Source organism: Homarus americanus, unplaced genomic scaffold (genome assembly GCF_018991925.1).
Source record: "Homarus americanus isolate GMGI-L3 unplaced genomic scaffold, GMGI_Hamer_2.0 scaffold57670, whole genome shotgun sequence".
NCBI lineage: Eukaryota > Metazoa > Arthropoda > Malacostraca > Decapoda > Nephropidae > Homarus > Homarus americanus.
This window is the reverse complement of record NW_024717329.1, coordinates 1-11,736: the sequence shown is the minus strand read 5'-3', so window position 1 is coordinate 11,736 and position 11,736 is coordinate 1. Positions and strand designations below refer to the sequence as shown.

General features: G+C 44.7%; 1 protein-coding gene across 1 annotated transcript; it reads left to right on the top strand.

Moving 5' to 3' along the window:
* Window positions 1-211: 211 nt before the first annotated feature.
* LOC121858857 lies at window positions 212-8,347 on the top strand (the record flags this gene model as incomplete). Its single annotated transcript, XM_042355512.1, has 5 exons — window positions 212-351; window positions 2,550-2,692; window positions 2,781-2,867; window positions 6,726-6,849; window positions 8,247-8,347. Coding segments are annotated over exons 1-5 (595 nt in total), but the record flags the coding sequence as incomplete, so codon positions are not given.
* Window positions 8,348-11,736: the final 3,389 nt, after the last annotated feature.

Here is an 11,736-nt window from a genome sequence, read left to right as displayed (position 1 = left end):
CCCAGCTAGGAGGAAGCAGCTAGAAGCAAGTACGTGGAAGGAGGAGGTGTCCACCAATCTTGAGGAAGCAGTTGTTCACCATTTCAGTAGGGACACAGATGACCACAAACCCCACTGCGACTACGGCCAAAACGTCCTTCCATGGATCATGTGTCCATCTTTCCAACATCCAAGCTCCTGAACAGCTGGTGAGTATGTGAGAAGGGGAGGCATGGCAGACATGTTGGACGACTCTTCCCTTATCGCGACATGCTGTCAGGAGCTGATCAATGTTCGTAAGAAAGACTGCAACCAGGAGATGCTGCTTGTCGGACTTTCCTGCATAGTACCTGCAGCTGCATATGAACAGCAGTAAATGCAATAAAGATACCGTCAGAAGTCGCTGGCAAATTTATTAAGAAGTATACTTTTTTTAAAAGTCTAAGTTATATTTTACTAAAAGTGTTATTTTATGATGCAATGCTATAAATGGACTTAAAACTATAACAAATCATCTGAGCATGCTGAAAACATACACGACACCAAGATCACCCAGATTGACCAACTACATCAATTTCTATAAGAAAATCAACTTTGAGCAGCCGATTATGGCGGCCATCTTGAAAATGGCCGCCACCTGATTTTTAAATGGCCAATCAGGAAGACTTGACTAGTAACCATTAGAGAATTACCATGCCAAATTTGGTGCTTGGTTCACCATTTGCATGATTCTCTTGAAAATTGCATCTAGCTTCTAGTTGCCCCACTACTGTCCCTGATATCGGACCCTCCTTCACCTCTGGAAGAAGCTATCAGCGTCAATTTAATTCCCAAATTAGTGAAACACCCTCACTTAACCACAGCAGAAAGATCACTCCTTGCACTACCACCGAGACTGGGAGGAATGGGATTGACCAATCCAGAGGAGATTGCTGCCACCGAACATCAAACTCAGTTAGGTTCACGGCAGCCCTCACGGATCACATAATAGCTCAGAACGCAACGGAGGTGGATACCACTGAAGTAAACAAGATTAGAAGATCCATTACGACAGAACGACAGCACGGCCAAGTGATAAGTTGCAGCAACTGTTACTGCAGGTACCAGAGAATTAAAAAAAGTAGCTATAGCCAGGAAGTGGGCGCCTCGAACTGGTTAACTACGTTACCGATAAGGCAAATGGTTTCCAGTCTCAATAAACAAGAATTTACAGACGTCAATGTTCTAAGGTACGGTAGGCCAGTAGAAGGTTTGCCCTCCCAATGCGTGTGTGGTTCTTCCATGACGTCGATCACGTCATAGTGTGCAAGAAAGTGGGCTTCATATGCATGAGGCATGACGGAAGTAAGGGATCTCACAGCAAAATATGTTGAAGGAAATCTGCGGTGATGTCAGGGAGAACCGATCCTCCTTCCATTGGACGGTGAGAATTTCCAACATAGGACTTAAACACATCCAACGAAGCCCGTGCAGACGTCAGTGCTCGAGGATTCTGGACGCGGCAACAGCAAGCCTTCTTCGACATCAGGATTTTTATCCCATGGCCACATGTCACCGTAACTTAGCTCGCAATGCTACACAGGAGGCGAGAACGACAAGATAAGGTGGGAGGAGCCAAGTGCAAGATGTTTCTACGCCAGACTAGCGGAGGTGCTATCCGAACAGAAGCAGCAGCCCAGAAGTTATGTTACAGCCTGGATGAGATGTCGACTGTCCTTCTCTCCCCTTTCAGTCGGCTTTGCTCGCCTCCAAGGAACGAGCATCGGCCCCCAAAGCCGACAACAGTTGCAGATATTGACTATGAGGCAACAGTTCTGAATGCCGCATAGATCTGCGGCTCAACTAACTCAACACAGCTAGGATAGCTACTTATGTATTAGGATATTTAATTTTAAGGTAATAAAATGGCGGCGAAGGTGTGGCTATAGGGGAGGCTGGAGGCCAATTAAAAGTAGTACAGGTAGTATCATGTACACTGTCCCCAGTACTACTCTCTAAGCCACGTCGCCCCTTTCAACCACTATGTAGTCAGTGGCGTGGCTCACATTACACCTCCAGTACCTGGGTTCGAGTTTACGTCCGCACACTGAACCAACAACTTTCTCGCTGATATGTGTTGGTAGAGGTTCTGGTGATTATTACTCCTAAATGATGATGTAATGGTGTACTTGATTGGCTGATTTATGGATTACATGAAGAGCAGTCCACCTACCTTATTCTCGCCTGATGATTAAATAATATAACGCTACCTGGGGGTGTTAGGTTAGGTTAGGTTAGATTAGTTTAGGTTAGCGTTAGCATTAGTTTTTAGGTTAGGTTACTTAGGTTATGTGGAGGCTAGTGTTAGGCAGACTAGTGTTAAGGTGTTTAATCCTCTGGTGTTATAAGCTGGGTGTCTAAGCTCATGTGACTAGTAACGCAGGTGTTCAGGTGGGGTTAACACATTCTTGCTTCGTCACCTGAGGGACAGGTACTGTACTGCCCTCCACAAGATGCTTCTTGACCGCGCCCTTTCTCACAATGTCTGACCACGCCCACAGCTTTACTAACCACGCCCTCTCCTTCCCCAGGTGTGAGGTACCACCAGTATCGTCTCCAGCGAGTCACAGTGACAGCGGCTGTGCCTCTCCTTCTGAAGGATCCGAGGAGGCGCTGGCGGAGGTGGTGGAGGAGGTGTTGGCGCCCCTGGTGACCCTTGGCCGGGTGTCTATGGGCACGGGGTCGGTATCCACGTCCCCCGCCACGTCGTCTGTGTCCCCCAGCTACCACCCAGCACCAGCACCAGCAGTAACACCACGCAGGGGGCGCCCCCACCCCAGCCCCCACAGGCTCTAGACCCAGCCTGGCTCACAACCCCTTGCTTACACACAACAACAACACCCTGCATGGTGAGTCCTGGTCCCTCTCTGTTGTTATGGTGAGTCCTGGTGCCTCTGTTGTTATGGTGAGTCCTGGTGCCTCTCTTTTGTTGTTATGGTGAGTCCTGGTGCCTTCTTGTTGTTAGGAGTCCTGGTGCCTGTCTGTTGTTATGGTGAGTCCTGATGCTCTCTGTTGTTATGGTGAGTCCTGTGCCTTTGTTGTTATGGTGAGTCCTGGTGCCTCTCTTGTTGTTATGGTGATCCTGGTGCCTCTCTTGTTGTTATGGTGAGTCCTGGTGCCTCTCTTTGTTGTTATGGTGAGTCTGGTGCCTGTCTGTTGTTATGGTGAGTCCTGATGCCTCTTGTTGTTATGAGTTGTGCTTTGTTATCCTGGGCTCGTTTGTGAGTCTGTGCCTCTGTTGTTATGTGGTCTGGTGCCTCTCTGTGTGAGTCTGCTGTTGTTTGGTGACTGGCCTTTGTTGTTATGGTGAGTCTGGTGCCTGTCTGTTGTTATGGTGAGTCATGATCTCTGTTGTTATGGTGAGTCCTGATGCCTCTCGTTGTTATGGTGAGTCCGTCTCTGTTGTTTGGTGAGTCCTGTGCCTCTCTTGTTGTTATGGTGAGTCCTGGTGCCTCTCTTTGTTGTTATGGTGAGTCCTGGTGCCTCTCTTGTTGTTATGGTGAGTCCTGTGCCTCTCTTGTTGTTATGGTGAGTCCTGTGCCTCTCTGTTGTTATGGTGAGTCTGTGCCTCTTGTTGTTATGGTGAGTCCTGATGCCTTCTGTTGTTATGGTGAGTCCTGGTGCCTTCTTGTTGTTGGTGAGTCCTGTGCCTCTCTTGTTATGGTGAGTCCTGATGCCTCTCTTGTTGTTATGGTGAGTCCTGGTGCCTCTCTCTTGTTGTTATGGTGAGTCCTGGTGCCTCTCTTGTTGTTATGGTGAGTCCTGGTGCCTCTCTTGTTGTTATGGTGAGTCCTGGTGCCTCTCTGTTGTTATGGTGAGTCCTGATGCCTCTCTTGTTTGCCTCTCTTGTTGTTATGGTGAGTCCTGGTGCCTCTCTCTTGTTGTTATGGTGAGTCCTGATGCCTTCTGTTGTTATGTAGTCCTGCCTCTTTTGTTGTTATGGTGAGTCCTGGTGCCTCTCTCTTGTTGTTATGGTGAGTCCTGGTGCCTCTCTTGTTGTTATGGTGAGTCCTGGTGCCTCTTGTTGTTATGGTGAGTCCGCCTCTCGTTGTTATGGTGAGTCCTGGTGCCTCTCTGTTGTTATGGTGAGTCCTGGTGCCTCTCTTGTTGTTATGGTGAGTCCTGGTGCCTCTCTTGTTGTTATGGTGAGTCCTGATGCCTCTCTGTTGTTATGGTGGTCCTGGTGCCTCTCTTTGTTATAGTGAGTACTGGTGCCTCTCTTGTTGTTATGGTGAGTCCTGGTGCCTCTCTTGTTGTTGTTATGGTGAGTCCTGGTGCCTCTCTTGTTGTTATGGTAGTACTGGTGCCTCTCTTGTTGTTATGGTGAGTCCTGATGCCTCTCTTATTGTTATGGTGAGTCCTGATGCCTCTCTTGTTGTTATGGTGAGTCTGGTGCCTCTCTTGTTGTTATGGTGAGTCCTGGTGCCTCTCTTGTTGTTATGGTGAGTCCTGGTGCCTCTCTTTTGTTATGGTGAGTCCTGGTGCCTCTCTTGTTGTTATGGTGAGTCCTGGTGCCTCTCTTGTTGTTATGGTGAGTCCTGGTGCCTCTCTTGTTGTTATGGTGGTCTGTGCCTCTCTTGTTGTTATGGTAGTACTGGTGCCTGTCTGTTGTTATGGTGAGTCATGATGCCTCTCTTGTTGTTATGGTGAGTCCTGATGCCTCTCGTTGTTATGGGTAGTCCTGGTGCCTCTCTTGTTGTTATGGTGAGTCCTGGTGCCCTCTTGTTGTTATGGTGAGTCTGATGCCTCTCGTTGTTATGGTGAGTCTGGTGCCTCTTGTTGTTATGGTGAGTCCTGGTGCCTCTCTTGTTGTTGATGGTGAGTCCTGGTGCCTGTCTTGTTGTTATGGGGAGTCCTGGTGCCCTCTCTTGTTGTTATGGTGAGTCCTGATGCCTTCTTTGTTGTTATGGTGAGTCCTGGTGCCTCTCTTCTCTTGTTGTTGTTATGAGTCCTGGTGCCTCTCGTTGTTATGGTGAGTCCTGGTGCCTGTCTGTTGTTATGGTGAGTACTGGTGCCTGTCTGTTGTTATGGTGAGTCCTATAATTGCCTCTCTTGTTGTTGCAGTGAGTCCTGGTGCCTGTCTGTTGTTATGGTAGTCATGATGCCTCTCTTGTTGTTATAGTGAGTCTGATGCCTCTCGTTGTTATGGTGAGTCCCTGGTGCCTCTCTTGTTGTTATAGTGAGTCCTGGTACCTGTCTGTTGTTATGTGAGTCCTGGTGCCTCTCTTGTTGTTATAGTGAAATTCCTGGTGCCTCTCTTGCTTATTTGTTATAGTGAGTCATGATGCCTCTCTCTTGTTGTTATAGTAGTCCCTGATGCCTCTCGTTGTTATGGTGAGTCCTGGTGCCTCTCTTGTTGTTATGGTAGTACTGGTGCCTGTCTGTTGTTATGATGAGTCCTGATCTCTCTTGTTGTTATAGTGAGTCCTGGTGCCTCTCTTGTTGTTATGGTGAGGTACCTGGTGCCTCTCTTGTTGTTATGGTGAGTCCTGATGCTCTCTTGTTGTTATGGTGAGAGTCCACCAGTGCCTCTCTCTTGTTGTTATGGTGAGTCTGATGCCTCTCTTGTTGTTATGGTGAGTCCTGGGTGCCTCTCTTGTTGTTATGGTGAGTCCTGTGGTGCCACTCTCTTGTTGTTATGGTAGTCTTGATACTTTTCTCTTGTTGTTATGGTGAGTCATGATGCCTCTCTTGTTGTTATGGTGAGTCCTGATGCCTCTCTTGTTGTTATGGTGAGTCCTGGTGCCTCTCTTGTTGTTATGGTGAGTCCTGATGCCTCTCTTGTTGTTATGGTGAGTCCTGATGCCTCTCTTGTTGTTATGGTGAGTCCTGATGCCTCTCTTGTTGTTATGGTGAGTCCTGATGCCTCTCTTGTTGTTATGGTGAGTCCTGGTGCCTCTCTTGTTGTTATGGTGAGTCCTGGTGCCTCTCTTGTTGTTATGGTGAGTCCTGATGCCTCTCTTGTTGTTATGAGTAGTCCTGGTGCCTCTCTTGTTGTTATGGTGAGTCCTGATGCCTCTCTTTGTTGTTATGGTGAGTCCTGGTGCCTCTCTTGTTGTTATGGTGAGTCCTGGTGCCTCTCTCTTGTTGTTGTAGGTGGTCCTGTGCTCTCTTGTTGTTATGGTGAGTCCTGATGCCTCTCTTGTTGTTATGGTGAGTCCTGGTGCCTCTCTTGTTGTTATGGTGAGTCATGATGCCTCTCTTGTTGTTATGGTGAGTCCTGGTGCCTCTCTTGTTGTTATGGTGAGTCCTGGTGCCTCTCTTGTTGTTATGGTGAGTCCTGGTGCCTCTCTTGTTGTTATGGTGAGTCCTGGTGCCTCTCTTGTTGTTATGGTGAGTCATGATGCCTCCCTTGTTGTTATGGTGAGTCCTGATGCCTCTCTTGTTGTTATGGTGAGTCCTGGTGCCTCTCTTGTTGTATTATGGTTAGGTTAGGTTAGGATAGCATTAGTTTATGTTAGATTAGCTTTAATTGAGGTAAAGTAAGGTTAGGTTAGGTTAAGTTAGGTTGGATTAAGTCTGCGTTAGATAGTTAGAGTAAGTGTTTAATCATCAAGAGATATTGAACTCTGTGGTAAAACTGAAGTTGAATTATTTGTCTTATTAACCTGTTTATCATCAAGCATTACGGGTTTGAGTTATGTAATGGAGAAAACTATAACTCGAACTGTAAATAATGATCATTAATGTCCGTTTTCTTTGGTCAGAGGTGAAGGGGGAACCCAGCAATAACGCCACGACGGACGTGTTCGAGGCGCTCCCTCCCTACACCCCAGCAGCGACTGACAAACACGACCTCTCCGCTTCCCACCTGCAGCAGCTTTACTCCAGGTAGGTTGTCAGATTATCTGTTACCTGTAGAAGCTTTTACCTCATCTTCAGGTAGGTTTTTTGAATAGTTGTTGCAGGTTTGATGCTTCCTCCAACTTAGCTTACCTCAACCTAACCTAACGCAACCTAACCTAATCCAACCAAAACTAACTTGACCTAACCTAACCTAACTTAACCCAACCCAACCTAACCTAACCTAACTTAACGCAACCCAACCTAACCTAACCTAATCCAACCTAACCTAACTCAACCCAACCTAAGTTACTTAACCTAACCTATCCCAATCTTTCTTAACCTAACGCGACCCAACATATATATGTATGTATATAAGAGTATATATATATATATATATATATATATATATATATATATATATATATATATATATATATATATATATATATATATATATATATATATATATAAGTATAAGGTATATATATATATATATATATATATATATATATATATATATATATTTTTATATTACCTTCTGAGTGCACTATATATAAATATTAGTAGTTATATTATGCTTTATAAATCCTCAGTTGTATTATACAATGTTTGTGATGTATTATTAAGTGTTCATAACTTTATATGAAACAGAAGCAAGAATTATGTCCTGCTTCTATATGTTTAATGTTTATTATTTTCCTGTACCTGATGTTAATTAATCACCACGATCCGTACTTCACTACCCTTGCCCAGACTATCATCACCCCTGGACTATTGCCTCTTAGCATTGCCCTTACCATTACCATAACCATTGCCCCTCTTCATTGCCCAAACCACTTTGGAGGGTGGGATTACCTCCCAGGGCAGACGTCATTGACCTTACTGTACATTGGGGCCTTGGGGACGAAAATATAATAATAATAAAAATAATAATAATAATAATAATAATAATAATAATAATAATAATAATAATAATAAATATAAATTATAATAAAAAATATAATAATAATAATAATAATAATAATAATAATAATATTATTATTATTATTATTATTATTATTATTATTATTATTAAATAAAAAAAATGAAAAAAAGATCAAAAGTGAGAAACAATATATGTATGTTGTGTTGTCAATAGTAAGAGAAACAATTGAGACCCTGCAACTGTGTGTAAATGAGGCAGAAAGTCAGATCAGCAACCTGGGACCTCCCTGTTTGGTAGCTGCCGACGACCTACATAACCTAATCATTGCCCCAACTGTCTCTCCCGTCCCATTGCCCAAATCTCTTACCCACACCTTTGCCCTAACTTCTTGACCATACCATTGCCTGCTGTCTATCCCACATCACTGCCCTCTGTCTTTCCCGCACCATTGCCCTAACTGCCTTGCCTACACTATTGCCCGAACTAACCTCTTGCCCTTTTCATCTCTCCCTCACAGCACAATGCAGGCATATGGCGGGAACTCGTACATGCAGCCAAGTGGGTTTTACAATACCATGCCCAACTCTCAGTACTCCTATGGCACAGATTACCTCTTGAGTGAGTTACCCCCTTTGTTGTACCTCCCAGTGAGTTACCCCCTTCGTTGTACCTCCCAGTGAGTTACCCCCTTCGTTGTACCTCCCAGTGAGTTACCCCCTTGTTGTACCTCCCAGTGAGTTACCCCCTTTGTTGTACCTATCAGTGAGTTACCCCCTTTGTTGTACCTATCAGTGAGTTACTCCCTTTGTTGTACCTCCCAGTGAGTTACCCCCTTTGTTGTACCTCCTTGAGTGAGTTACCCTCTTCGTTATCTCTCAGTGAGTTACCCCTTGTTGTATCTCCCAGTGAGTTACCCCTTTGTTGTATCTCCCAGTGAGTTACCCTTGTGTACCTATCAGGAGTTACCCTCTTCGTTGTATCTCTCAGTGAGTTACCCCTTGTTGTATCTCCCAGTGAGTTACCTCCTTTGTTGTATCTCCCAGTGAGTTACCCTCTTTGTTGTACCTATCAGTGAGTTACCCCTTTGTTGTACCTATCAGTGAGTTATCCCCTTGTACCTATCAGTGAGTTACCCCTTTGTTGTACCTTCAGTTAGTTACCCCTTTGTTGCACCTATCAGTGAGTTACCCCTTTTTTGTACCTATCAGTGAGTTACCCCTCTTTGTTGTACCTATCAGTGAGTTATTCTCTTTGTACCTAGTGAGTCACCCTTGTTGCACCTATCAGTGAGTTACTTTGTTGTATCCTATCAGTGAGTTACCCTTTGTTGTACCTATCAGTGAGTTACCCTTGTACCTATCAGTGAGTTATCCCTTTGGTGCATCAGTGAGTTATCCCTTTGGTGTACCTATCAGTGAGTTACCTCTGTTGTACCTATCAGTGAGTTACCTTTGTTGTACCTCCCAGTGAGTTACCCTTGTTGTACCTCCCAGTGAGTTACCCCTTTGTTGTACCCATCAGTGAGTTATCCCTTGTTGTACCTCCAGAGTGAGTTGTTTGTTGTACCTGCCAGTGAGTTACCCTTGTTGTATATCCCAGTGAGTTACCCCTTTGTTGTTTATCAGTGAGTAACTCCCTTATGTTGTACCTATCAGTGAGTTACCCTTGTTGTACCCTCCCAGTGAGTCACCCCTTTGTTGTACCTATCAGTGAGTTACCCCTTTCTTTGTACCTCCCAGTGAGTCACCTTGTTGTACCTATCAGTGAGTTACCCCTTTGTTGTATCTCCCAGTGAGTTACCCCTTTGTTGTATCTCCAGTGAGTTACCCCTTTGTTGTACCTATCAGAGTTACCCTTCGTTGTATCTTCAGTGAGTTACCCTTGTTGTACCTATCAGTGAGTTACCCCCTTTGTTGTACCTATCAGTGAGCCCCTTTGTTGTACCTATCAGTGAGTTACCCTTTGTTGTACTTATCAGTGAGTTACCTTTGTTGTATTCCTATCAGTGAGTTACCCCTTTTTGTACCTATCAGTGATCTACCCTCTTTGTTGTACCTCATCAGTGAGTTACCCCTTTGTTGTATCCTGGTGAGTTACCCTTGTTGTCCCTCCCAGTGAGTTACCCTTTGTTGTACGTATCAGTGAGTTACCTTTGTTGTACCTATCAGTGAGTTACCCCTTTGTTGTACTTTATCAGTGAGTTGCCCATTTGTTGTACCTGCCAGTGAGTTACCTTTGTTGTATATCCCAGTGAGTTACCCTTTGTTGTACCTATCAGTGAGTAACTCCCTTATGTTGTACCTATCAGTGAGTTACCCTTTGTTGTACCTCCCAGTGAGTCACCCTTTGTTGTACCTATCAGTGAGTTACCTTTGTTATCTCCCAGTGAGTTACCCCTTTGTTGTAATTATCAGTGAGTAACTCCCTATGTTGTACCTATCAGTGAGTTACCCCTTTGTTGTACCTGCCAGTGAGTTCCCCTTTGTTGTACCTACAGTGAGTTACCCCCTTTGTTGTACTTATCAGTGAGTTGCCCATTTGTTGTACCTGCCAGTGAGTTACCCCTGTGTTGTATATCCCAGTGAGTTACCCCCTTTGTTGTATTTATCAGTGAGTAACTCCCTATGTTGTACCTATCAGTGAGTTACCCTTTGTTGCACCTCCCAGTGAGTTCACCCCTTTGTTGTAACTTTCAGTGAGTTACTCCCTTTGTTGTATTTCCCAGAGTTACCCCTTGTTGCATCTCCGCGAGTTACCTCCTTTGTTGTACCTATCAGTGAGTTACCCCTTTGTTGTGCCTATCAGTGAGTTACCCCCTTTGTTGTACCTGCCAGTGAGTTACCCCTTTGTTGTACCTATCAGTGAGTTACTCCTTGTTGTACCTCCTAGTGAGTTACCCCTTTGTTGTACCTATCAGTGAGTTACTCCTTTGTTGTACCTCCCAGTGAGTTACCCTTTGTTGTACCTATCAGTGAGTTACTCCTTTGTTGTACCTCCTAGTGAGTTACCCCTTTGTTGTGCCTATCAGTGAGTTACCCCTTGTTGTCGCCTATCAGTGAGTTACCCCTTTGTTGTGCCTATCAGGAGCACCTTTTGTTGTACTCCAGTGAGTTACCCCTTTGTTGTACCCCAGTGAGTTACCCTTGTTGTACCTATCAGTGAGTTACCCCTTTGTTGTACCTCCCAGTGAAGTTACCCCTTGTTGTACCTATCAGTGAGTTACTCCCTTTGTTGTACTTATCAGTGAGTTACTCCCTTTGTTGTACCTCTCAGTGAGTTACCCCCTTTGTTGTACCTATCAGTGAGTTACCCTTTGTTGTACTCCCAGTGAGTTACCCCTTTGTTGTGCCTATCAGTGAGTTACCCTGTTGTTTTCCAATAATGAGTTACCTTTGTTGTGCCTATCAGTGAGTTATCCCTTTGTTGTACCTCCCAGTGAGTTACCCTTTGTTGTACCTCCCAGTGAGTTACTCCTTTGTTGTACCTATCAGTGAGTTACCCTTGTTGTACTCCCAGTGAGTTACTCCCCTTTGTTGTACCTATCAGTGAGTTACCCTTTGTTGTACCTCCCAGTGAGTTACTCTTTGTTGTGTACCTATCAGTGAGTTACCCCTGTTGCACTCCCAGTGAGTTACTCCCCTTGTTGTACCTATCAGTGAGTCACCCTTTGTTGTACCTCCCAGTGAGTTACCCCTTTGTTGTACCTATCAGTGAGTTACTCTTTGTTGTACCTCCTTGAGTGAGTTACGCCTTGTAGATGTCGTTGTTTTAGTCAGTATTAAGGTACAGGCTTTGAGGGTTCATTTGGGTTCATTCAGGTTTTATAGATTTATTTTGGGTGTATTTTTGTGTTTATAAAGGTTTCATGTGGTATACTTTGGTTCAGTTTGGTTCTGTCTAGGTTCATATAATATGGGTTTCATCTCGTTTACATTCTGGTCGTTTGTTCAATTTGGGTTCTGTTTGGGTTATATATGGACTGTTAGCAATACGTAACTGAACGAAGA